The sequence below is a fragment of the Dunckerocampus dactyliophorus genome, chromosome 8 (assembly GCF_027744805.1).
Source record: "Dunckerocampus dactyliophorus isolate RoL2022-P2 chromosome 8, RoL_Ddac_1.1, whole genome shotgun sequence".
Lineage (NCBI taxonomy): Eukaryota > Metazoa > Chordata > Actinopteri > Syngnathiformes > Syngnathidae > Dunckerocampus > Dunckerocampus dactyliophorus.
The window spans coordinates 11,287,754-11,314,181 of NC_072826.1; the positions used below are offsets into that span (position 1 = coordinate 11,287,754).

Sequence of the window (26,428 nt, forward strand, 5' to 3'; positions counted from 1 at the left end):
AACATTTAACGCACAAACTTACTGTTCTTAGTTTTCATTGATTGCAGCTTTAGGCGTTTGGATGGTCAAAACAGCACAGTTTTTATCTGTTCTATCTTTAAAAAACTACTTTGTGTAATTGTCCTATTAATATCTATTGTTACACAACCGTGAGTAAATGTGTTCCTGTATTATTCAGTAAAACAATTGACTGAGACGGCAATAGGTGATCAACATATTTTGTGTTTTGTTAGAAGCAAAGGCAATGACTGCACACTGAAGAAGAAAAGTAACCTTGTGCAAAATCTTGTTCTGTTTTTCTTTCCTTGAGTCAAGGCCTAACAGTGCTTTTGTCCTCAGCGATCCACATAAAGAGCTGTATGTCAGCTTGTGGGATTTAAATGTCATTTAACCCCTGATACCCAGGTCCAAGACCCTGTCTCCATTGAGATTATTGTGAAAATCTGTCTGACACACTTGTCACAAGCAGATTATTTTAGGTGAAATCTATTTCAGAAAATATTAATCGTGGTGTATAAGCTCTTATACTGGTCACATTAGGTAACAACTATATAATATGAAATCAAACACAAAAGCCAACAGAGGTTTTCACAACATGAAAGTTCCCAAAGCACTGCAGTATTGATGATGATGATGGTCAATAATAATGATTCAAAAAATGGCTAGGCCAGTGGTTCAATAGTTCAACTAGACCCCTTTATTTTCTCCTCAATCGTAAATCTTCATTTTACCAAGACATTTTGGATAATTTTATGTGTCCAAAGTAGACCGTTTGTTTGAGGTCCTATCTGTTCTAGCTACAACGCACACACCAAAGTCCTCAATGGTCATGCTTGGATGACTTTGGTCTGGAATAACTTTGATAGAAACCTCACCTCAAGCCCGTCAAATGCCTTTGTTATGAACTAGAGCAGAGATGTTGAGCCAGCAGGCCCTCTCTCATTGACTTCACAAATGTCCATCTGGATGAATGGACAGAAATTCCCACACACTACATCATCTTGTATGAAGAGAAACACACAAGAAAAATACTATGTTAATATCAAACGATTACCAGTTAGATAACATAGTAGGCTCAGTTTTGGGCTGAGTGCACAGTGCCTCTATGATAAGAACTGTCACTTGCGAGAAATGTCCAAGAAGCAAAAGAAAAATTATCAGCCATGGATGACAAAAGGACTGAAAAAAGCCTGTAGGAAATTTATCATTCAACAAACTAAAGAAGCAGAAAAAACATAAGGTATATAAACACAGAACAGTACTAAGAAAGCAGACTACTCATTATTTTATGGTTTGAAACACCAATAATGATGATATGAATGAGGTAGTTGAAAAGTTTAATAACTACTTTGTAAATATTGGACCAAAACTGGAAAAAGAGATTCCAGAATTCTGGACAGTGGAGGAAAGGAATGAAACAATCGACAGGAATCCTAATTCCATGTTCCTCACTGATGTGACAAAAAAGGAAGTCACTGACACAGTCAATAAATGTAAAGCAAAAATATCAACTTATTGTAATGGAAACAATAAAAAGGTCTACTAACAAGATCGTAGAACCGCTGACGTACATCAGTAATTTGTCATTCCAGACTGGTAAATTTCGTACTAAAATGAAAACAGCTAAAGTAGTTACAATCTTCAAAAATGGAGACAAACATCAATTTACAAATTACCGACCAGTTTCCTTATTACCACAATTTTCTAAAATAATCGAGAAGCTATTCAATAACCGGTTAGACAAATTTGTCAATAAGAACGAATTACTAGCGGATAGCCAATACGGATATAGAGCTAACCTTTCAACCTCCATGACACTGATGGAAATTACTGAGGAAATTACCAGCGCTATAGACCACAGAAAGTGTGCAGTTGCAGTATTTATGGATGTGATAAAAGCTTTCAACACAATCACAACATCCTAATTACACAATTAGAAAGGTACGGAATCAGAGGGTTTGTTATGAATTGGGTCAAAAGCTACCCAGCTAACAGGAAGCAATATGTGAAGCTAGGAAAATACACATTGCGAGTTTAAGTATTACGTGTGGAGTACCCCAGGGGTCAATACTGGGTCCAAACTTGTTTAACTTGTATATTAATGATATCTGTAAAGTGACGAAAGACTTAAAAAGTTAATATTATTTGCAGATAATACTACTGCTTTTTGACCAGTCCAGGGTGTACCCCGCCTCTCGCTCGAAGTCAGCTGGGATAGGCTCCAGCATACCCAAGACCCTAGTGAGGATAAGTGGCATAGAAGATGGATGGATGGATGGACTACTGCTTTTTGTTCTGGGGAAAGCACGCCAGAGTTAATTAAAAAAGTAACAGATAAAATGGCCGTATTAATAGGATGGTTTGATAAAAAAAATAGATAGAATAGAACCTAAGTAAAACTAAAATAATGCTATTTAGTAATAGCAGAAAGGCCCTACATGCGCAAATACAAATTGACGGTGTGGACATTGAAAGGGTGAATGAAAATACTTTTTTGGGGATCAAATGAGCTGGAAATTTCACCTTAAAAATATACAACATAAGGTGGCGAGAAATACTTCAACAGTGAATAAAGCAAAATTTGTCTTTGACCAAAAATCACTCTATACTCTTTACTTCTCTCTGGTGTTAACATATCTAACTTAATGTGTGGAGATATGGGTTAATAACTATAAACGCAATCTTCACTCGCTAAATGTACTGCAAAAAAGATCAGTTAGGATAATGCATAATGCCGTGTATAGAGAACACACAAATCCTTTTATTTCTAAAAACACAAATATTCAAATTTGCTGATTTAGTACATTTTCAAACTGCTAAAATTATGCATAAAGCAAACAATAACCTGCTACCCAAAAATGTCATACAATACTTTTCTACAAGAGAGGAGAAATATGATCTAAGGGAAAAACTAAACTTAAAACACTTATACGTGAGAACAACACTAAAAACCCACAGCATTTCAGTATGTGAAATCAATTTATGCAGCGTACTGAGATGAGAGACAGAGGGCAAAGTAAATGAGTTTGGGAGATAACAGTATTAAGTGACGTAAGATTCAGTATATTTGCCGTTGATTTGAAACATTGACGTGTACTGAATATAAACGTGTGTGTGTGTGTGTGTTTAATAGGTATGTATTTACATTTTATTTGAGCTAAAGATAAAAATTATAAAAAAAATTAAAAAAAACATATTTGTTCACTTGAAGACGTGTAGGTGCCTTTTGATTTTAATGTTTTTACACACTCTTGAAAATTTCTAACGCCTGGTTTATGTTCCAGTGGGTGGCGTGAGTCAGAAAGTAGGTATTGGTCAGTGTGTGTGTGTGTGTGTGTGTGTGTGTGTGTGTGTTTTTTCTGTAAACACCAACATGGAGGCCCCTGTCATCTCCAATGTGGACGTCACAGTCCACAGTCCAAAAAAGCCAATGCAATTGTCTTTGACATCCTCACTTGTGAACTTGATGTTTTTGTCCACCGAGGTAATGTCCTCGTTGAAGGCTAGCACTTCTTGGCTTCTAATTTTGACCCATGAGTCATCCATATATCTATACCAGTGACTTGGTGCTGTTCCCTTTTTAAAGGAGTTCAGGGCGCTCCTTTCCATGTCCTCCATGTAGAAGTTGGCCACGATAGGGGATATTGGTGAACCCATAGCACAACCGTGCGTTAGTCTGTAAAACGTTCCCATGAATTCAAAATATGTGGTATTGAGGCAAAGTTCCAGTAAATGGCATATTTGTTCTGGGGTGTATATCGTAACAAAATGCATGTTCAATTCATTCATGCACTCATGACTGAAAAGTTGTGAAAGAGTGCACTCAATATTTCCCATATCCCATTGGAATGAATACACACATTTTGATGTAGTGCAAGTGTAACCCGCCTGATCCAGACAGCTCTGGGTCTCCGGTCTCCAGAATGAGAGTTGAGAGCACTAGCCATCAAGCTAAAAACTCGAGCTGTCAAGCTGATGTAGAGCGTGACCCTCAAGGTGTCAGGGAGTGAGGTTTACCAACGTACTCTCTCACAGCTGCATCACCTGCATCACCAGCTGCACATTGGACTCAGCAAACATATTAAAAAGTGTGCTGTATTTGTTTGGGTAGTTTTAGCTTTCTTTTTGCATGTTGTAAATATCCACTAAATGCTTTACAAATTTGCGCGCCCATCTACAATATACTTGTAGCTCCTTTTGTGGGAAATCTGCTTCGGAAGTAACAGTTATTTGTGTACTGTGTACTGATGCTGTCGTCATTTGTTGCTTCCACATGGCCAGCGAGCCATTTTTATGCAAGTGCTGTGCCCTAGGACACTTTACATACAGTATTTAACCACTAGGGGACATGACGGATTGCTTGCAACAACGTCTCACCATTATTGACGAAATACAATCGATCCTGCACTGATTTTAAAGACAACTCTCCACCAGTTTTATTTCTGCTGTATAACATTTTCTGTGCCTCTGTTGGATCATGATGCAAAACAATACGACTATAAAACATTTAAGATTTGAACATTGTATTTTAAGATGTTAGATCAAATTTTCAGTATCCGCCTTGTCTGTTTGAAAACAACCTTGCTATTTTCAGATAAATAGCATTTACAGTCCACACAACATGATTACTGAAAGTGGTGACACATACAGCACAGATATCTGATCGTTTTTGGGCTTGAGCAGAGATCTTTAATCAGATCATGTCCCATTGACACACAAACATGTTTGTTACGGTACCCCTGTGTCTGCATCATGCATACGTGTACAGAAACACATTCTCTGATAGATTATCGTTTAACCCTTAAGAGGCTTTAATGAGTGAGTCGCTTAATGTCATACAGTAATCTTTCCCCACCATCCCAGTTCACTGTCTTATCACGCCTTCTGTGTGATGTCTCTACTTGATTTCACCAGATCAGTCCTGGCTGTGGGTTTCAGGCTAACAAGTGGCAGGTGGAGCTTCAGAGCCCCAATAGCTTCCCTCCCCACCCAACTCCCAGTGTCCTGCCTGTGGCTGTGGGGCTTTTGTGTTTACGATTGGAAGTGCATTGTGTGCCCATCTGCCCCCTCTGCCCCCTCCTTCTGATCAGGCTTCAGGGTGTTGTCTCAGAGGACCAAAACAGATGGGGGACTACACAGTTATTGAAAAGCTAGTGGGGGTTTATGGGGTGTGTGTTTTTAAAATGTTGTTAAAGAAGAAGGTAGGTCGGGCGGGGGTGTGGCTCTGTTTGTTATATTTAGATTTGGCTTTTGCTATTTTTAGCATGGCCTTGTCTCCTCCTCTTACTGCTCTGGCTCATTCAAATATTCAATTGAAAAGTGCTCAGCTGAACTTGTATTTCAGGGGCTATCCAAACGGGAACATTTTCGGGTCAGAACGGCAAAATATTTTATCGTTTCATCCACACGGAAACATTGTTCCGGGTGCCCTGAAACGTTTTATTTTTTTTAAACAGCCGGTGTATTCCAACTATCGTGAGGTCACACTTCTCAGCCTTCCTGCTAAGGTTTATTCAGCGGTTCTGGAGAGGAGGATCCGCCAGATAGTTGAATCTCGAATTCAGGAGGAGCCGTGTGGTTTTCGTCCTGGTCGTGGAATTTTGGACCAGCTCTACACTCTTGGCAGGGTCCTTGAGGGTGCATGTGAGTTTGCCCAACCAGTTTACATGTGTTTTGTGGTCTTGGAGAAGGCATTTGACCATGTTCCTTGAGGAATTCTGTGGGGAGTACTCCGGGAATATGGGGTACTGGACCACCTAATTCAGAAAATACCGAAAATTAACCGAACCGAGCACTTAAAGAAACTGAACCGAACCGAAAATGACATTTTAGTCTACGTTACACCTCTTATGATCCATCCATCCATCCATTTTCTATACCACTTCTCCTCATTAGGGTCGCGGGGGCATGCTGGAGCCTATCCCAGCTGACTTCGGGCGACAGGCGGGGTACACCCTGGACTGGACACCAGCCAATCACAGGGCACATATAGACAAACAATCATTCACACTCACATTCATACCTATGGACAATTTAGAGTCACCAATTAACCTAGTATTTCAAATTCAGATTTTTAACGTTTACAGTAATCAAAGTAGTTAGTAGTTAGTCATAATTAGATTCAGTATGACAGTAAAGATAATTACACAATTCCTCAATAGTTGTGTACATAACCTGAATACTGGTAATATGTCAGTCAAAATGGCTATGTAAATTTCATTAGGGTTTCATGTAATATCAAACATTACCGATATGCAAGAATTTAAAATGATTATGCAAAAGACATTGCAGCCGAAGTCAAGGCAACATTTTAAAAAGGTTTCAGCAATGGGCACAGTTTCCATTTCATCATGAAATAATAGTTTAAGAAGCAGACGTCTACAAAACACTGATTTCTTTAGTGGAGCTCATGACGTGAAGCAAAGCCATCAAACAATACACTTTTTTTTAAGTGAACAGACAACTTTTGTTATACTGTACATATACAGTAAGCATTCGTAGTCAGTTAGTTTATCCGTTAGTCCATTTAGTCGTAATCCGTAATCAGAATAATAAAGATGAAAGTTGCATCTCCGTGTGTAGCTTGTAGCAGATCAGGAGAGGACCTTAATGTCAGCTGACTGATGTCATATGACATCTACAAAGTGACGTTTACGCGAGAGTCGTCGTCGCCACGTGACCAGAAGTGAGCTATGATGACAAGCCAACATAATATCTGAATATTTCGAGTGTCATGACTCACGGCAGTTGACATTCTCCTGCTATTTTCTTCCAAAATGACGCACATGTAATTCCACTTTGTCATAGACGAGCCCTGGAAAGCGGGGGACGACGGACTTAAGTAAATCTAATTTGTCATAAGTCTGGACAAGACTGAAGACGACGGAGCATGTGTGCATGCGTTCTTTCTTCTTCTATGGTTTGGTGAGTCACGTGGTTCCGTCTGTGTGTCTGTTCACTGCCACACATAGGTGTGCCTTGTGTATTTCATCATTTTCACTCAGTGATCCGTTCCTGTCTGGATGCAACTATTTAGTAATCCCGCACAGTGTGGACGCAAATTTGTAAAGCACTACTAGGTTAATAAACCGCTATTAATAAAGCGATTTAAAGTGCATCGGCGACATGAGTCTGTCCTTCCCCACAACAAGGGGCATTACAGTATTGACCAGTGCACATTGTCTCACACCAGGAAATAAACGGTGTTACTGTCTGCAACAAGCTTTAAAGAAGACGGCTTTTTTATGTCGAACAACTGACAGTTTGTGTGGATCTTGTGAATGATTGTGACTGAGCTACGACTCAGTAATTAAAGCTTAAAAAACGAAACTTTTTTGTGCATGAAGCTTCTGCTTGACTCGGCATTTTGGCCGCCATATGCGGTCAGATATTGACGAAGGGATACAAAATGGGTGGCCTCTGGCCACGTTAGACAGGTGACCGCTATACACAGGGTCTATAACACGCAAATTTTCTGCGGGGGATTTTTCAGTGCCCGCTATAGGCAGGTTTTATTACTTAAAACCACAGTGAGATCAATTTGTTGCGTACATTACTACATCCTGCAATGGCTTGCTGCTATTGATATCTTATCGAACCATATAACATGATTTAAATGAAGAAATCACTCGAGTGGTAGAGGACAGAGAGGGGCTGACTGAATCAGAGGGCTTCTTTCATGTTTAAAGAATATTCACATTGATTACAGATAACATCCTTTTCTGTGGCTGATTGTCAGTACAGTCAAACAGTGAGCAAGTGTAGATCTTCCTTGAGTTAGTCAATCGCAGGGAGCAAATACCACGTTTGATAGGCACACACGTTCACAAGTTCTTTCTTTCTTTTAGACTTCTATTTTGTTGCTTAAGCAAATACGCTTTATATATGTTACACATACACTGCTGGTCAATGTTCCCCCTAATTTTTCAAGTCCCTGAGGCTGTACACGAGCGACCTTAGCATTCCTAGGAGTCTTGGACGTCTGTGAACATCATCAGACATACACAATGTAGTATCACACCTGTCCAAAACTTGAGGTAATCCAACTTCCGTTCTATTGTATTTTGTAGATATGTGGGTTCAAACGGACGTCAAGACATATTTCACAATGTAGCTTTCTTTATTGCCAACTTCAGACTGTGGAACTATCTCAGACAATTAATGATATGAATCTTGTAGGAAACCCATCCATTCATTCATTTTGTGTACCGCTTGTCCTCACTAGGGAAGCGGTTATGCTGGAGCCTATCCCAGCCCTCTTCGGACAAGAGGCGGGGTACACCCTGAACTGGTCGTCATTACTGCACTCGCTATGTAGATAAACTTTGTCAGCTGGGAGGTAAATCTGTGTTGCTTGCTAATTTGCGGCTGGAAGATACAGTAAATTGGATGCTAAAAAAACTGTGAGAATGATAGTACTGTAGTTTCCTTGATGTGGAGCTTACTCAAATGCTTTATGTTCCACCCATTTTTTTTTGTATAAATGGCCCCTGCATGTTAGACAATGACATTTTTCCTATAGAAGTTAAAACAAATATTTTCTTACACTCTAGCAAACACTAAGTGAATAATTGGACACAGTACAAGGACAAAAACCACCCACTCGGCAGTTGTGTACAGATGAAATACAGTAGTCCTCTTCACATTCCAATTAGGGATGAAAAGCCGGACAAGAACATTAAATCCAAAAGATGAGCCCATACTGTAATTTATTACATTGTGTATTAAGCATGCCCCAATGTTGCAGAGGAAACATTTATTCATGCCTTCATGCCTTTTTGCTGCCTTGCGAGCATCAAGCGCCGCTGGTGTGACGAGTTGTGTGCCCTCATAGAGTTTTGCATACCGTAAAGTGTGGATTTTGTGTGTATTTCACCTGGCTCTGCAGCTATTGAACTAATGTAAGCACATAACACTATTTAAGTACATTTTCGACACTTGAGCATCATAACCTTTTTTTTGTGGTGAACCAAGTGCTAAATATGGTGAACAATGTCAAATATTTGGGTCCCACAATTCGGAATGATTTATGTGATGATGATGTGCAGCGCCAGTGCTGTAAGCTGTATGCACAAGCCAATATGCTGGCACACCAATTACACATGTGTACAGATGATGTTAAAATAGTCCTTTTTAGAGCCTACTGTACTCCACATACAGTATACAGCTCTTTTGTTGTGTAGTTACAGCCAAAATGGGTGGCATTTAATGACGCATTCAGAATTTTGCTCAAGCTCCCAATGTGGATGAGTGCCAGTCATGTTTGTAACTAGCAATGTGACCACCTTTCATGCTGTGTTAAGGAATTTTATGTGTAAATTTATGCGCTGATTAGTTGATTTAAAAAAAAATGTCGACAAGCCTATCTATGCCAGCGTGTGTGATCGCTCACGTTTCAATCTCATTCGACTTTTTGGCATCTTTGTTTACACATTTTGCCTGGCTGTCACTGCCTCTGTGGCGGCAGCTAGCCAGCTTGTTTTTGTCCCATGGACGAGCTACAAGTGGCTATCATGTTAATGGTATACATGCTAACTTGCTTTTTTAAAGTGTCCAGGGTTGCTGCTTTGAGGACTGTCATAGCGGGCAGACGTGCTGCCGCTAGCAGCCTTTAGCTTCCGTGTAGCGACACTTCACACTCATTAAACTCCTTAAGAGCGACGAAGTGAGTGATGGGAATATCCAATTCATGTTTTTCTTTATTTATGCACACACACGTGCATTATAAAGCCGTTTTTGTGATGTTCGGAGTGTCCATGAATGCATCTCATGGTCTTGTAATGAGAATGAAAAAGACTGAACGGACTAGAGATGTGTGTGAGTTGGAAATACATACAGTATTTGGTGTCGGAATTGTACCGCTGTGTGTGTTCAGGTCAGAATGAAGTTATAAAACATTGTCAGGCTCTGTGTGACTTTGAGGATGCTCTGTGTTTATGACGACGAACCCGTCTGCCGTAATAACAGGTGTGCTTGCTATGGTGCGCGTGCTTTAATTACACTAACTAATTAATTACTGTAACTTAATTAATTAAATTAATTAGTTAAAGTCGTCAATGTGTTATTTGTTACAGCCTTATGTATTATTTATAGATAATTATTTATGTTAAGTAGATATGCTCCACTTCAATCATGTCCTATTATATAATGTTGAGAAATGGCTGTTCAACAGATTTTTTCCCTCTTCTTTTCAATAAAGATATTTCAAAATAACACCTATTACAGCTGTAATTATAATACTGTGAAAATCTGATATTTTTGCCCAAGGTCATACCGCCAGAATCTCATACCGGCCCATGCCTACTGCAGCAAGAAGGGCCCATTGGTATCAAGCCTACTGTTGTGTTGCGGACTGGAATGTAATAGATTACATGATGGAAAGATGATTATTGGCAGCGCTCCAAGGCTGAATACTTTCTTTTGTCAGGAAAGTATTTCGCTTGTGACTCAAATCTATTTTTTTTAGTTTTGTATGTACCACCCAAATATCATGATATGCGAAATTGTGCACTAACACAGTGTCACCAGAAGAGGGCGTCATAGCTACACATGCCAGGCTCTGCAGCATTTGGCCTCCCGTTAGCCAGATGATGGCAGCACTGTGCCTTGTTTTTTGAGTGCTGCTACATACTGATAATGTCTGTCTTCTTTGCAGATCTAGTGTATGATGATCTAGTGCATTCATCTTTTATGAATGTGTAATAAAGGGATTAATGAACTCAGCATATATGCAGTCTTTTTATAACTGCTTTATTTTGTCTGCCCTGCTATCTAGATGCTACAGGATTGTTCCAAAGCACGTAGAGAAGTGGAGCTCCACTGGAGGGCGTCCCCTTGTTCCAATATTGTACGAATTATTGATGTTTATGAGAACCTCTATCAAGGCAGAAAATGTCTGCTTATTGTCATGGAATGGTAAGTGCACAAGTGCAATCGCGCACACACACACACACACACAGGACTATTCTGTGCCTGCTTGCTGGTTCTCACAGTCATGAGTCTCCTGGTGGGCGACATGGTGGCATAGTTAGCACATGTGACTCTTAAGTTGTCCAGAGGTGTGAATATGAGTGTGAATAGTTGTTTCTGAAAATAAGTATTCGAACCGCTGCTGATAATACCCCCATACAATTACAGTCATCCCTCGAGGTTTGAATTTTGTGGCTTCACTCTATCATGGTTTGTCCAAAATATATTAATGAATAAATCATGCTGTTCCATGGTTGAATACGGCCTATTAGAATAAAACATACATCTGCATACACTACTGGGTAAAAGGTTTAGAACAACCCCATTTTTCCAGGTATTTATTCAAATTGAAGTCCAATGAATAGCTTGAAATGGTACAAACGTGAGTGGTGAAGTGCCAGAGGTTAAAAAAGGTAAGGTTACCCAAAACTGAAAAATGTGTATTTCAGAATTATACAAAAAGGCCTGTTTCAGGGACCACAAAATGGGTCAACAATTTAAAGCTGTGAAGTGGAGGTTGATCAAGTCTTGGCAGTTGGTGCAACTAATTCCTACAGGTGTTCCAAGCTCTGGAGTACTTACTACCTCCTCTGTCTGCAAAAAAACAGTGTTCGGAACACGCTGTGGTACATATTTATATCAGCGAGCTAACCAGTTAGCCTCAAATTTATTTCTTCTAAACTTTAGAAGACAAAAACTTACCATTTCCACGGGACGGGAGATCTTCTCTAACTATGAAAATATTCTATTTATAAAGAAAGAATCCTACTTACCTCGAAGGAATACTTACTTAGAAAGAATCTTACCTACTACTGTCGGGTCTTAACCGCGATAAACGAGTGATTACTGTATATGAGCAGTCCACAGTTGTAATTGTTTGTTCGTTTTAACAGAGAGCGACAGAATGTAAAATAAAATTACGTTTAAATTGCAGGACAGTGACCAGTTGTTTTTTTTATTATTATTATTATTATTAATACTGAACACATTCTACAGTGAGTTTTAGTAGTCTGTTTCAAAGCAGTTTCGGCTTGCAAGTTAAATATTTTACTATAACAGTTAAGGGTCGTGACAGAAATAGAAACATTTACATAAGTATGCTTGAGTACCAGAAACATACTACATTTTAGTGGTGAGCTCTGTCCTCATTGCAGTGTAACATGTTATAACTCTTGCATAACTGAATTAAGCAGAATTTTTTTTGTCTAACGTCATACATTAGAAAGCGAGCCATTTCTTTTAAATGACCTTCATACATTTTCCTTGCCTTTTGGCTTTCCGTATTGCAACATGTTAACCACCAAAGCATCATGTATTTGTCATCTGTGGTCTTTCATGTGTGATAAGCAGTGTCAAGCAGAGGCAAATCTGCCTACACAAACTCGCGTGGAAAGCTCAAGACTCAAGAAGCCTCATTTACAGGGATGGTTTGGATTTTTTTGACGTGAAGTTTGTATGACATCCCCATCAGCAGAGTACTACACCAACAGTGACACCCACCCCCAATTGGTCCCGTGAGTCCAGTTCTGGTTGGAGATCCGTGATGAGGAACGTAGTCTGGCTTCTCAAAACAATATGCGTTCAAAAGTGTAATACATTTGCATCACAAAAATGCCTCCTCACCTCACAAAATGCTCAACGTTATATTTTTCCCCCGCCGTATCCCTGCGCACTGTCGCCTGGACATGCATGTATGTGATGAAGACACTCGCATCTTCTTCCGCTATGTAACACATACATATACAAGATGGCCCCAGCGCTCCGTCGCGAGCGTCATCACATATGCATGAATGCACAGTTGACAGTGCGCAGGGATACAGCGGGAGACAAAAATAACGCTGAGTGTTTTGTGAGATGTAATTTTTTTTTGAGGATGTCAAAAAAATCCAAACTATCTATTTAACCAAATGAACATGAACTGTTGATCTTTAAAATGACCTGCTTTAATTCATACTGTACATACAGTACAAGCCAAAAGTTTGGACACACAACACAACTGTTGGTCCCAACCCCATTCATGAGGCAAGAAATTCCAGTAAGTAACCCTGACAAGGCACACCTGTGAAGTGAAAACCATTTCAGGTGACTACCTCATGAAGCTCATTGAGACAACACCAAGGGTTTGCAGCGCTATCAAAAAAGCAAACGTTGGCTACTTTGAGGAATCGAAAATATAAAACATTTCACGCATTTTTGTTATGTACATAATTCCCCATGTGTTCATTCATAGTTTTGAGAATCTACAATTTAAATGGTCATGAAAATAAAAAAAATGCTTGGAACGAGAAGGCGTGTCCAAACTTTTGGCCTGTACTGTACATACGTACAAAACAACTTGTCAGCTGTCATCATACGCAAAACACAACTTGATGAGCTCAAATGCAAACCTTTTTAACTATGTTTTAAAATATTATAAAAATGAAAACAAAATGTTACCAAATGTAACTGCATTTAGTTTAATTTAAATATTTGTATTCATTAATTTATTTAACTTGTATGCTACCTATAATATCTGGTTGATGTTCTGATATCATTTGAGTCGGAATGACAGCTGTGTTTAACAAATAAACGCAATAAAATAAATTACACACATGCATCATGGCCTTCTACCCCACCTCACCACAATTAGAATGCAGCCTCGTGGGAAACGCTGTACTTTACTTTAGATAAGAATGGAAAGTGAAAACGTGGGGCTATACATAACGTTTTCTGCTGTGATGGTGCCAGATTAATATGTTCAGTGGCGCCGTTCTCATCACTGCTGATGAGAATTCATGAATCACCCCATAAAATTTTAAGAAGACGGACAGGGGGGAGAGAACAAAAGCGAAAGCCAGATTTTCAGAAATCTGAAGTGTGCTGTGGTAAGCAGGTCTCCCCAAACATTTTTACATATGCATGCTTAAGGAAATGATGCGTCATGCATCGTTGGTCACACACAGAAACCCTCAAACGTGACATGGATGATAGCACCTGCAAACTTACAATCATAAAGAATACAAAGCATAAATGAAACTTATGAAGCCAGTTAAGTAGCATATTCCAATGCACAATTTAATTCAACATTTAAGCGAACAAACACAGATGCCAAATGATTTGATATTTATTTGAAAAGCAATGATAAACACTTAAATTTATATAATGTTCAAAAAAGACGACTGATCTCTGTAAGAAAAAAGGATAACAGTTAGCATGAATAATTATATTGTAAATCTGTCCCTGTACATTGGTCGATCTCTGGTTTGCTTGAATGTCTTAACCCATGGAAAATAATGGAAATGGAAATAATCTGTGCCAGAGTCAAACTATTGCCATTACATTTTTGACTTCCATTCATCCATCCAACCATTTTCTCTGCCAATTGTCCTCATTAGGGTTGCGGGGGTATGCTGGAGCATATCCCAGCTGACTTTGGGTGAGAGGCGGGGTACACCCTGGACAGGTTGTCATCGCAGGGCACATACAGACAAACAACCATTCAGTCACATTCCTCACATTCATACCTATGGACAATTTAGAGTTGCCAATTACATGCATATTTTTGGAATGTGGGAGGAAACCGGAGTCCCCGGAGAAAACCCACACAGGGAGAACATGCAAACTCCACACAGAGATGCCCAAAAGGAGATTAGAGCCCAGATCTTTTTGAACTCCTGACTGTTGGGCCACCGTGCTGTCTTTTGACTGCCATACAAGTATAAAAATAAAATGAGCACTGTTAATATGGAGACATAAAAACTAGGGGGGGTCCCAATCCGATAATGATATCTGCTATCGGGCCGATATTAGCAAAAAACGAGTATTGAATTATATCGGCCTGTATCTAAAATCTTTGATATTGGTATTTTGATACAAGCAGTCAATTCCAGACTCCGCCCTAGCAAGTCTCCTGCAGCGGCCGGCTAGAGCCCACGTCATCACAACGACAGCGTGTGCTAATGTGTTAACAGAGTAGCAAGGAGTAGAGGTGATGTCAGCTCTGTGTAATTTTCGTCGAAGTCTGAAAAGATGTTGCAGCTGAGTGCAAAACTTGTTATGCAGAAGTTTGCCATGGTGGCACAGAACTGGGGACATTTAATACGACCAAAGTCATTGCACATATAATGCAAGATCACACCGGAAACTCCCACCGGTTTTTATAGTTTTACAATTATAGTTTGACATGCAGAAGACAATTGCAAATGCATATAAATACATAAAAATGATGAAAGGGATAAATGATTTAAGGTTACTTTTACCTTTAAAGGCATGATTATTGACTGTCCCCAAAGACACAATGTGGCAGTGAGCTCAACCACCACCACCTTCCTGTTTGAGTTGTTTCTTGAATTCAATAGTGTTTCCCACCTCAATACTGCAACCCAAAATGGAGCCAAAGAAAGTTGTAAGTGCCAGCATTTTGATAAAGAAGGTGCGAAGCACTACTGAATTCAAGAAATAACTGTGTGTAGCATGTTCAGCCTACAATTTGATTATAATGACATTGAAGCAACATGTAAAATTGAACTTGTCTGTTGTTGCAGCATGGATGGTGGTGAGCTTTTTAGTCGAATCCAGGACAGGGGCGACCAGGCCTTCACAGAGAGAGGTACAAGCATTTCTTAAATGACTACCCAGAGTGTAATTTCTATACTAACACTTGTATATGGTTTACCTCAGAGGCATCTGACATTATGAAAAGCATAGGCGAGGCAATCCAGTACCTGCATGCTGTCAACATTGCACATAGAGATGTTAAGGTTTGTATGATCATAACGTTCTCACTGTTTGAAGCAATCTGACTGAGAAGTTACGAGAGCACCATCGCTCGCTTTTAGTAACTCATGTCAACTTCCTACAGCCAGAGAATTTACTGTACTCTACAAAGAGGCCAAGCGCTTTGCTCAAACTCACAGACTTTGGCTTTGCAAAGGAGACCACTTCACACAACTCTCTTGCGACTCCCTGCTACACACCCTACTATGTTGGTGAGAGTCCCTCTGTGTTTTTTACTGCCGTCTTTTGTCTTTTCCATGTCTTGTGAATTGAGTATCAAGGGTTATAATTCATAACCTTCCTGTCTTCCTTTCACTTTGTGGACAGCTCCAGAGGTTCTGGGCCCAGAAAAATATGACAAATCATGTGACATGTGGTCGTTGGGTGTCATCATGTATATCCTGTAAGTCAGTCGTCTTCACCTTAGCTCACATTGGGATTATTTTCTGGCCGCAACATCTTAACTGCCATTGCTGTTTTTCTATAGGTTGTGCGGATACCCCCCTTTTTATTCTGACCACGGTCTAGCCATTTCTCCTGGGATGAAGAAGAGGATCAGGATGGGCCAATATGTGTTTCCCAATCCCGAGTGGTCTGATGTATCAGAAGAAGGTGATGATAATGTGCATTTTGACTTGGTGTGCCAAAACAAAAGATGTGATTGCGATTTAGTAGCCTCTGCTCTTAGTAGAACAAAAATGTTTCATGACATAATGATTTATGCAGGAGTGTATAAAAACAATGTCACACACAAAAGATGAATTAGAAAATATGTCCAGATTGTAAAAATAAAGGACCATGTATTGACATCATTGGAATGAAAACAGTGTTTCCCCTACCATTTTATTAGGGATGTGCCCCGCACAGCCAGTGGCAACCCTCACACTCGAAGAAGGCCAAGTTAATTATGTTTTTTTTTTTTTTAAATTTTCATGTCCCTCCAAAGCTGGAAACCTTTTGAGGAATGCAGGAATAGTTAATAGTGTATGTCAACATTCAGTGGCAATTTCAAGTCCATCCAGTATAAGCACAATTGTACAAAAAGTCTTAATACTAAGGAACTGTTTTCTGACATTCATTTGCAGCGAAACAGCTGATTAAAACCCTCCTTAAGACAGAGCCCACCCAAAGGTTGACCATCACAGAGTTTATGAATCATCCCTGGATTAATGTAAGCAACTTCTTTCCGCTCAGTTGATTTATTGTGGTTTACATCGTTCACTGAAGGAAGATCCTTGTGTCTCTCTGCAGCAATCGATGGAGGTTCCTCAGACGCCACTCCACACTAGCCGGGTGCTCAAGGAAGAGAAGGATGCATGGGAGGATGTCAAGGTTTGTTGTATTCATTGCCTTGAAATCTGCTGAGAGTACACAGCTGCAACATTATCAGTGTCAGGAAAACAGAACAGAACTAATACAGTGGCTTTACTGCTATCATTTTAATCTCATGGGATCGAGACATTGTCATCAAAATGACCTAAACTATAAATATAAGGCATTCATAACGCATCCAATATTCAATATTCTACACTGGTCACTAGGTGTCAGTAGGTAACACATACAAGCGCCAGACTTGATCACTGGAACAGGCTTTTATTGCAGGTTTGAATTGTCTCACACAAGGCACAATAATAATAGCATAATAATCATAACATGGGCTACTGTTGTGGTCGTAATCCTGCTAAAACTCAACTCTGAACCCCCAACATGAATTCCTGTCCACACATCACAAAATCTTAGCGAATCATTTGAAAACTGTACAAACTGTACAAAAACAGGTTTTTGTACATCGCACATACTGGTGCGAGTTTTACAAATGAAACAATGTGCTTCCTGTGCTTATCTTTTAGGAGGAAATGACGAGTGCCTTGGCAACCATGAGGGTTGACTATGAGCAAATTAAGATAAAGACCATTGAGGACTCGACCAATCCACTGCTAACAAAGAGGAGGAAGAAAGCCAGTAACGCCATGGCAAACGCGCAGTCTGCTGCCCGCTGAACGATGCAGGCACACACAAACAGATTGTAAAAAGGAAGCAATAATTTGTCGACATGTGAGTTGCACTGCATGGATTTTTTTGTTTTCTTCAAGTCTAATGTTTTGTAGAAGTGCTTTTTTTTTTTTTTTTATTACTCAAGCATTTAAACAACTCTTCCCCATTGACAGAGAGGTTCATGATCTGTGTTTTTACGTGAGGGAAGAGATGATGAATTATAAAAGGCAAGGAGAAGCACTCTGAGATCCCTCATCTCCCTCAACCATCAGGTTTTGTTGATAGCATGAGTACATGAAGCCTCAGTGTTAGCCCCAAACTAGTAAATGTCAAATTAAAAAAAGGCCCAATTCTTCTCTCTTTTTTGCATGTAAAAGATTTTCTTTTACATGCATGCAATGTAAACAAATGTGTTTGGAACTCACAAGTGGAATGTAAAGACATGGACGTGAGAGTCTGTCAAGTTCTGTTTGTCCTAGTGGCCTATGCACTCACCAAGGCCATTTGGTGTGCTATTCTCACCTGTGTCCCCTCCCTCACCTGCCTTAAATAAAACACTTGTTTCAGGTCCAGTCTCGAGGCAAAGAAGGTAGCACCACCGGGCCCATTTGACCTGCACGTAGCTTAAAAGAGATCCAACTCTATTTTTTCACAGATTTTTATAGCATTTTAGTATAGGCCATATTGATTTTTTTTTTTTTTTTTAAATACAAACCAGGAAATGATCTTAAAACATTTTCCACCATTTGGTTTTGTTTCCAGATTTCAGGTTAAATGCTATGCAGATGGTGTATCAGCTTGAAGTACTGCTTGGACCTCCATTTTTTTTTTTTTGGTGTTGGCTTTTGTTTGCTTAGTGTCTTTGAGAGATGGGGAGTGTGTTCATGTGTTAATGTAGGCAGAAGGACCCTCTTGTAGGACCAAGAGGTCATGTTCTTATGTTCTTGGTGAGAAGAACTTTGAACCAGAAGGTCTAGTGCGGTTCTTGGTTCTGTTCTTTCATTTTTGTTGACAACAACAGCACCTCTACACCTCCAGCTGGACTAATCAGAAGTAGAAAGTACTAAAGAGCGTTCACCTCATACCAGAGCGCCATCTGACGCACCACCAGCAAGCTGTCATCACAGTCAGAGGGTGTGATTGATGGTTCCTCTTCAATATTCTCTTCATTCAGGACCCTCAGGCCCAGTTGATGATGGGCCAATTCATTCAGTTAGTTCAGTCGACCACATTGTCACCTACAAATCGCACTGTAAAAATGATTGTTGAATGTTTGTTACCATCTTTGTCCCTCTTGGCACATTTTAGTAGCAGATACTGGAATGTGTCTTACTTTTTTCTCTTTAGTCAGCTGCAGCTGCCATATTTTGTCTGCTTGCTTTCAATTAAAAAAACCCCACACAAAACAATTCTGCACTTTTGTGTTTGATCTATAATTTGAATTCCTAACGGACTGTGGAAAATTGACTAAAGTAATGCAACCACCTATTAAAAAAATCATTTGCATTGATTGTGCGTGACGTGACTAAACAGTGCTGACTGTTACGAGGCTTGACCCTGGCAGTCCCTCATGGGAATTCTTTTATTAGACAAACAGTAAAATGTTGCTCTTCTGGCTTTGTAAGATGTGCTCCCTCAACTCCCCATGACAAAACGTCTCATACAATGTATAAAATTTTTGCTTTTTGGCAGTTATCCACAGTTGTTCAACGAAGTGAATCAGCTGCCCGCTCATGAGGGAAAAGCCCAGTGACATCGAGTTACTCTGCAAATAATCAAGGTTATGCAAGGTCATCCAACATGCTTGTTCATAGGGGTTTAAAATTAAAGCATGTATTGCGATTAATTAGTCATTTTTAGTGTTATTTTTTTATCGCATTAATCAAATTTTGAATCTCTAAATTTACTGTTTATGTATGTGAGTTGCCTATTTCTAAAATCAATTTTATTCATTGGGTTTCTTGTGCTTGTCTTGTTTAGCACAAGATGATAGGCTCCCATTGTAGTTGGGAGGGTGAGGTGAGGGCTTTTCTTAGCAATTTTTAGGTGAGATAAAAAAAAAATTGATTCATTAGGATCAATGATTGATTTCGGAAACATCCCTTCACACAAAGACTTCCCTCCCAGACCAACTTCTTTGCCCACTTTGAGGATTTCTCCATAAGAAATCTAACCACTCACATTACACCAGCAGAGAATGAGCAACCACCACACAAGCCCTGTCCACGGGACGCGCCTGTTTTTTTTGGGGGGTTTTTTTTTGCAGGTTAAAAAAAAATCGGCATCAGAAAATGGTCACATCCACACTGGAACGTATTCGTGGGTGAATATGATGTAATACATAAGTAGTGTCGGGCATTGAACATCGATGGGAACGAGGACTAACATTCCGATTCTCCCAGGAGCATTCATTTTTTAAAATTTTGATCGACCAACCCGCCGACCGGGAAAATGGCCAGCAGAACACCAACGAAGAAGAAACGACAGGAAGGGTTTGTGTTCGTCCATTTCAACCGTGAACTGTATGCCGTGTGCCACGGCGCTCGAAAGTTTGGCGTAGTGGAACATTTGCAACGCAATCATATCAAAGGAGGGTGCACCACATGATTAAACACCTCCAGATTCACGGTGTACAAATTATAGAGTGCCCTCTTTTGACGCCCTACGCTGGACTTCTTCCAAGCAGTCAGGTAAGTAAAGCGATGAATTACGTCCATCCTAAGCCAACATTGAAGCAGCAGCTAACGTAAGGCTGTGTACTTTTTGATAGACAAACGACCTGACGTTAACGCTAGCTTTAGCCAGGAAGTTGACCAGACCCCACGTGAAGTGTTACTCCAGTCAACGTACTTGTTTGATATTCTGCACGCAGGTGAGTAGGAACTCGGTAACATGGTTAAGTTACACTTTGGCTATTCTGCATCATAAGCACTATCCAGCACATAAACAGCAGGATATGTGTAATTGTTTTATTCATGAGGTTTTCAAAAATAAAAATAATTTGTGAAGATGCACTCCTATGTAAAGAGACTTCAAAACATTTATGTTTGAGTTCAATGGTTTGGTATTTATATACAGGTTGAGAATAGCCCTGTGAGAAAGTCAAAGTAAAGTAATTCATAAAAAGTTCATATAATTAAAAAAAAGACACATTCAGACATTTCATCCAAATACTATGGTTAGCACCTTCATTTAAACCATGCAAACTTTTATGACCTTACCTCTAAAAAGAATCGAGAATAGTTAGGAACCGGAATCGCTCCAATTCAAACGATGCTCAACCCTATGCATAAGGCACACCTACATGTGGCACTGTAAACAGACACACAGACAAAACCATGCGACACCAAATATATACTATATACGCAGGAACAAGATTTCCCCACTCTGGAAGCTGCATTAAAAAAAATAACGTTTCAGGGCATCCAGAAAGAACGCTGTTGCCATGTGGATGAAAAGCTAATCGGGTTTAGCAGGCCCTGCGGAACACCAAAGTAACAAGGCAGCAGGACCAGATGGGGTTGCGGATTGGGCACTAAAGGCGTGTGATAGGTAGCTGTGGTTTTCACAGACATCTTCAACTGCTCCTTACAAGCAGGCACAGCTCCCACCTGCCTGAAAAATGAGACTAAGGCCCTGTCCACACGGAAATGTACTTGTTTTTTTTTTTTTTTCTTTTTTTTTGCACTGTCGGACTAGTAAATTTCTGCATCCAGAAGGGAATGAGTCACTGCATGAAAAGGGTGTAATACATGAGGCACACCAATGTATGGCCCTGTAAACAGACATGCAGACAGAACTGTGACACCAAACGTATGGAAGAAGAAAGAATGCATGTGTATAAAGTCTGTCGTCTTCCGCTTTCCAAGGCTCATCTAGAGTGATGACAAAGTGGAATTACAGTGGTGTGAAAAAGTGTTTGCCCCTTTCCTGATTCCTTATTTTTTTGTATGTTTGTCACACTTACATATTTCAGATCATCAAACAAAATTAAATGTTAGTCAATTAAAACACAACAGAACACAAAATGCAGTTTTTAAATGAAACATCTTATTATTAAGGGAGAAAAAAATCCATACCTACATGGCCATGTGTAAAAAAGTGATTGCTTCCGCTTTGGCGGACCACAGTGAGAGCCATTATCTACAAATGGCGAAAACATGAAACAGTAATAACCCTTTCCATGAGTGGCCGGCCAACCAAAATTACCCAAGAGCTCAGTGGCCACTCATCCAAGACGTCACAAAAGGCCCCACAAAAACATCCACAGAACTGCAGGCCTCACTTGCTTCAGTTAAGGTCAGTGTTCATGACAGTCTCCTGTGTCAGACAGTGTCAGAGTGAAGATGGAGAGGGTGGGAGTAGACCAACACCTGACTGCATGGGTTATAGACTACCTCACCAACAGACCACAGTATGTGAGGCTCCGTCACTGTGTGTCTGACATGGTACTCTGCAGCACAGGTGCCCCTCAGGGTACGGTGCTCTCCCCTTTCCTCTTCACCCTCTACACCTCGGACTTCACACACAACTCCACACAGTGTCACATCCAGAAGTTCTCCGATGACACAGCGATTGTTGGTTGTGTTTCGGAGGGGAATGATCTGGAATACAGGACGGTCATCACGGACTTTTTGTCAGCTGGAGTGAGCTTAACCAGCTGTCACTATGTCACTATGCATTCTTTTAGTTGTGTATCTTGCTTGCTGCTGTAACAGGTGAATTTCCCTGCTGTGGGATTAATAAAGTACTACTACTACTATTACTACTGACCTGAATCCTATTGAGATGCTTTGGCATGACCTTAAAAAGGCGCTTCATGCTCGAAAACCCTCCCATGTGGCTGAATTACAACAATTCTGCAAAAGTGAGCGTCTTCATCACATACATGAGAATGCACAGGCGGGAGACAAATATTGCATTTTTGCTACGCAAATGTATGACTCTTTTGAACGCATATTGTTTTGAGAAGCCGAACTCTTTACTTAAAATGGACCCAGCTCAAACATTTAAATGTGACAAACAGGCAAAAAAAAAAAAAAAAATCAGGAAGCGGTCAAACACTTTTTCACATCACTGTACTTCTGTGAGTCATTTTGGAGTATAACACAAAAAAGTATTAGCAGACTATCAACTGGAGTGTGTCATGCCAGGGGAAGTATTCAGATATTTTGTCGGCCTGTCACTTCTGGTCACATGATGGCGACTGGGCGGTGATGTCATTGTTTTCAGAAAGTAGCGGTTTGCTTGTATACACGGCAAAGATTTTCCCACTCTTGAAGCAGTTTAAAAAAATATATTGTTTTTAGGGCATCCAGAACGTCGGTTCCGTGTGGACGAAACACTAAAATACTTTGCCATTTTGACCTGAAAACATTTCCGTGTGGACAGCCCCGAATGCTGAACCACATCGTCATTAAGAGTTGTGATTTAAGTTCACTAAATTGATTTTATTTTGAAGTTTACAGATGCCGTAATTTTGAAGGGAAATTTACCCGAAGTGTCATTTTGCTGCGATCACAATTTTTTGCAATTGAATCAGAGACGCAAAGATAGACTTTCAGGCTGCGTTTATTGATGTTTAATTCCTTTATGTAGCGTGCAGCCAAGAGCTTAACTATTTTATCTTATTTTGCTAATCCAGTCATATGTATTTTCCTTAGTTTTCATTGTGGATTTGGAGAACAAGCTTCGACTGAACCTGTTGCAAGAAAGCCTGGAGGGAGTTACACCAGCCAAAGGCAATGCCATTTTACTGACCCTTCACACAGCTCTGACCCCCTGGAAAACTTTGTTTATGTCAGGATGCTGTTTGCTGGCTTCAGCTCGGCCTTCAGCACCATCAACCCTGACAAGCTGGTTGACAAACTCATCACAGTATGGACAGTGATTGTACAGCAGCTCGGAGCACACCTCTGTCTGTGGATCAGGGACTTCCTCACTAACAGACCACCCCTCCACCACCATCATCATTAACACAGAAGTACCCCAAGGATGTGTCCTCAGCCCACTCCTCTACGAGTTAGTCATTTGCAATGGTGCCAAATCAATGACCTGCAACTCAATACAAAACAAAACCCAAAAATGGTAATTGGATTCATAAAGACAAAAAAAACCCACACCACAAACCAGAGGAGGTGAAATGTGTCACCAACTTTAAGTTGCATAGTGTACAAACGTCAGAGGGCCTTAGCCGAAGCCTGAACACCCAGCACCTTATCAGAAAGGCCTTTTTTCTTCCCGAGGGCCCTGAAACGGAGCCACCTCCCCCATGACCTCCTGCCAGACTTGTACCACCGCACAATGTGAGCATCCAGACGTACGGCTGTGCTGTCTGTTACTTCAGCTGCACTGCAGGACTGAAGGACCTGCAGCTGATCATTAAGACTGCTCAGTGGATTGTCGGCCCCCCCTTCTTATCTGAGAGACTCTACTCAAGCCCGCTTCAGAAACGGGCCACAAACATTCTGACATTCTGACTTCATCTTCACCACTTTCCCATTATGCAGGACCATACACATATGAACCAGCAGTTGAAGGACCCTATTTGCAATACGTGCAACGCTGCTCAAAATGACTGCTGCACCTTAAAATCCTTGCAAAATTTGGCTATATTTTATATTTGCATTTTTATACTTGATAATATTTTGAATGCTGCTAGAAATGGAAGTGGAGACTGACCCAGGTTTTGTTGTATATTGTGTGGAATGACAATAACGCATGTTATCTTATGGAGAAGACATCATTTCTTGGCATAAGGGCTTTTTGATTCATTTTATTGTCATATTGTGTTCTTTAAAAAAGGTTTATGTGGAGTATGTGTTGATGTTGTGACTATATATATTTGAGTTACTCATTCTTAAGATGAAAAAATTTGGAAACCCTGACGTAATTAATATATTTTTTTTGTATAATTAAAACCTGACTGACAGCAACACAGGCGTCAATCACAGCTGAGTTTTATTATATTTGCTAATCTATTTAAAAAACCCTATATTTACAGTAAATACGTCTGTGTACATTTCAGAAGCCACAAGGTGTGTTTGTCACAAAAATCCCAAATCATAACAACCCTGTGAACGCCGTCAAATCTATTGACATGTGCCAAAATGGCAATTATACTTTAGCGGTTCAAAATTTACATCCGAAATTGCAGCTTTGAGGGTTCAACCATTATTTTTTTTTATCTTTTGATAACTTTTTCAACTCATGTCAACAGACATGACTCACTTCATGGGGTTGGCCATCTGCTGGTTTGGGATTTTTTTGTCTGTGAAATGCGACACACAGACTGAACTTGTGACAGACAGGCCTTGGCATCTGGAATATACACGTTTGAGTCGTAAAACAAGTATGGTGGCATTGAGTCAAATGGGACATTTGCCAACTCTGTGTGTGTGTGTATTCCACACAATGTTCAAATGTTTCTGTCGTCATGTGTGTAGCAGCCACAGACCTCTTCCTGCTTTGACTGTGACGAAACCCACAGTCATCTCCCATCCATGCATGCCTGTCAGGTGAAGGGAATGAAGCTCACGGGCCTCAAGGGGAGCCCCCCATCAAGAAACTAGTACTATGGTGCATCTATACTCACTTTGACCTCCTTGTAACCCACCCGGTTTTCTCTACAAAAGAAGGCTTTCGGCGCAACCACGTTTACGTGGCAGCAACCTTGAAAATATGGGCACATTTTTAAAAAGTTTTGCATACAATCGACGCCCCAAATTGTTCTGCGCATAGAGAATCCCTCACATTTCAGCAAGCAGCGGGACAATACGATAGAAATTAATCTTTGTTAATGTACAGTTGGAAAACCAGTAAATTTACTGTCCTCTGAAAATACTGTAAGTCAACACACAGCCATTGTTGGGTAAATAGCTGGCAATACAAGTGAGTACACATCACAGTGAACATAAATTGTGTCCAAAGATAGAACCATTGTTATCTAGCATTACCTTAATCATGTTGGGCATGGAATTCACCAGAACTGCACAGGTTAAATCCTCTTCCACTCCTACATGATGACATCACAGAGTTGGTATTGTTACTGTATATTTGACACCTTGCGCTCCTCCACCTTCCTTCTGCTTGAAGATGTCCCACAGGTGCTCAAATGGGTTCAGGTCTGGAGGGGACATACTTGGCCACTCAATCGCCTTCACCTTCAGTTTCCTCAGCAAGTCACATGTCATCTTGGAGTCTTGTACTGGCTCATTATGTTGGAAAACCGCCATGTGGCCCAGTTTTCCAAGGGAGGGGCTCATGCTCTGCTTCACAATTTTGCAGTCCATGTTGGAATTCATGTTCCTCTCAGTGAACTACAGCTCCCCAGTGATGACAGCACTCATGCAGCCCCAGACCATGATGCTGCCACTACCATGCTTGACTCTAGGCAAATATCTTGTTGTGTTGTGTTGGATATTTTAGTTTGTTTATGCTCTCCTTGACACATGCAATTTTAAAATACAGAATACATTTGAGGTACTTATTTTAAACCATCCATCCATTTTCTATGCCTCTTATCCTCACTAGGGTCGCGGCCATAATACCTAATTAGTAATATTTAACACAAACATTGACTAAATAACATACGATTTTGATAGGGCTGTCAACGTGAACGCATTAGGAAGTTTCCTGTCACGGCGCTTTTTTTTAAAAAGCGCGATTAACATGCGCACGGCCGTTGGACCCTCAGCCGACACCGTAGTTT

General features: G+C 40.3%; 1 protein-coding gene across 3 annotated transcripts in view; it reads left to right on the forward strand.

Annotated features, from left to right (window-relative positions):
• The window catches only part of mapkapk2a (MAPK activated protein kinase 2a), a 50,994-nt gene extending 26,341 nt beyond the window's left edge, over positions 1 to 24,653 (forward strand). For 2 of the 3 annotated variants that reach the window (XM_054784487.1, XM_054784490.1), the window contains exons 3-13: positions 10,775 to 10,914; positions 15,492 to 15,556; positions 15,628 to 15,707; positions 15,809 to 15,935; positions 16,051 to 16,126; positions 16,211 to 16,335; positions 16,809 to 16,894; positions 16,975 to 17,055; positions 17,574 to 20,408; positions 20,489 to 20,590; positions 23,382 to 24,653. In XM_054784487.1, the coding sequence (XP_054640462.1) occupies positions 10,775 to 10,914; positions 15,492 to 15,556; positions 15,628 to 15,707; positions 15,809 to 15,935; positions 16,051 to 16,126; positions 16,211 to 16,335; positions 16,809 to 16,894; positions 16,975 to 17,055; positions 17,574 to 17,723 (930 nt within the window). In that variant the 3' untranslated portion in view covers positions 17,724 to 20,408; positions 20,489 to 20,590; positions 23,382 to 24,653. The remainder of the gene's footprint in view (positions 1 to 10,774; positions 10,915 to 15,491; positions 15,557 to 15,627; positions 15,708 to 15,808; positions 15,936 to 16,050; positions 16,127 to 16,210; positions 16,336 to 16,808; positions 16,895 to 16,974; positions 17,056 to 17,573; positions 20,409 to 20,488; positions 20,591 to 23,381) is intronic. The other variant, XM_054784488.1, reaches the window with a different exon arrangement.
• Positions 24,654 to 26,428: the final 1,775 nt, after the last annotated feature.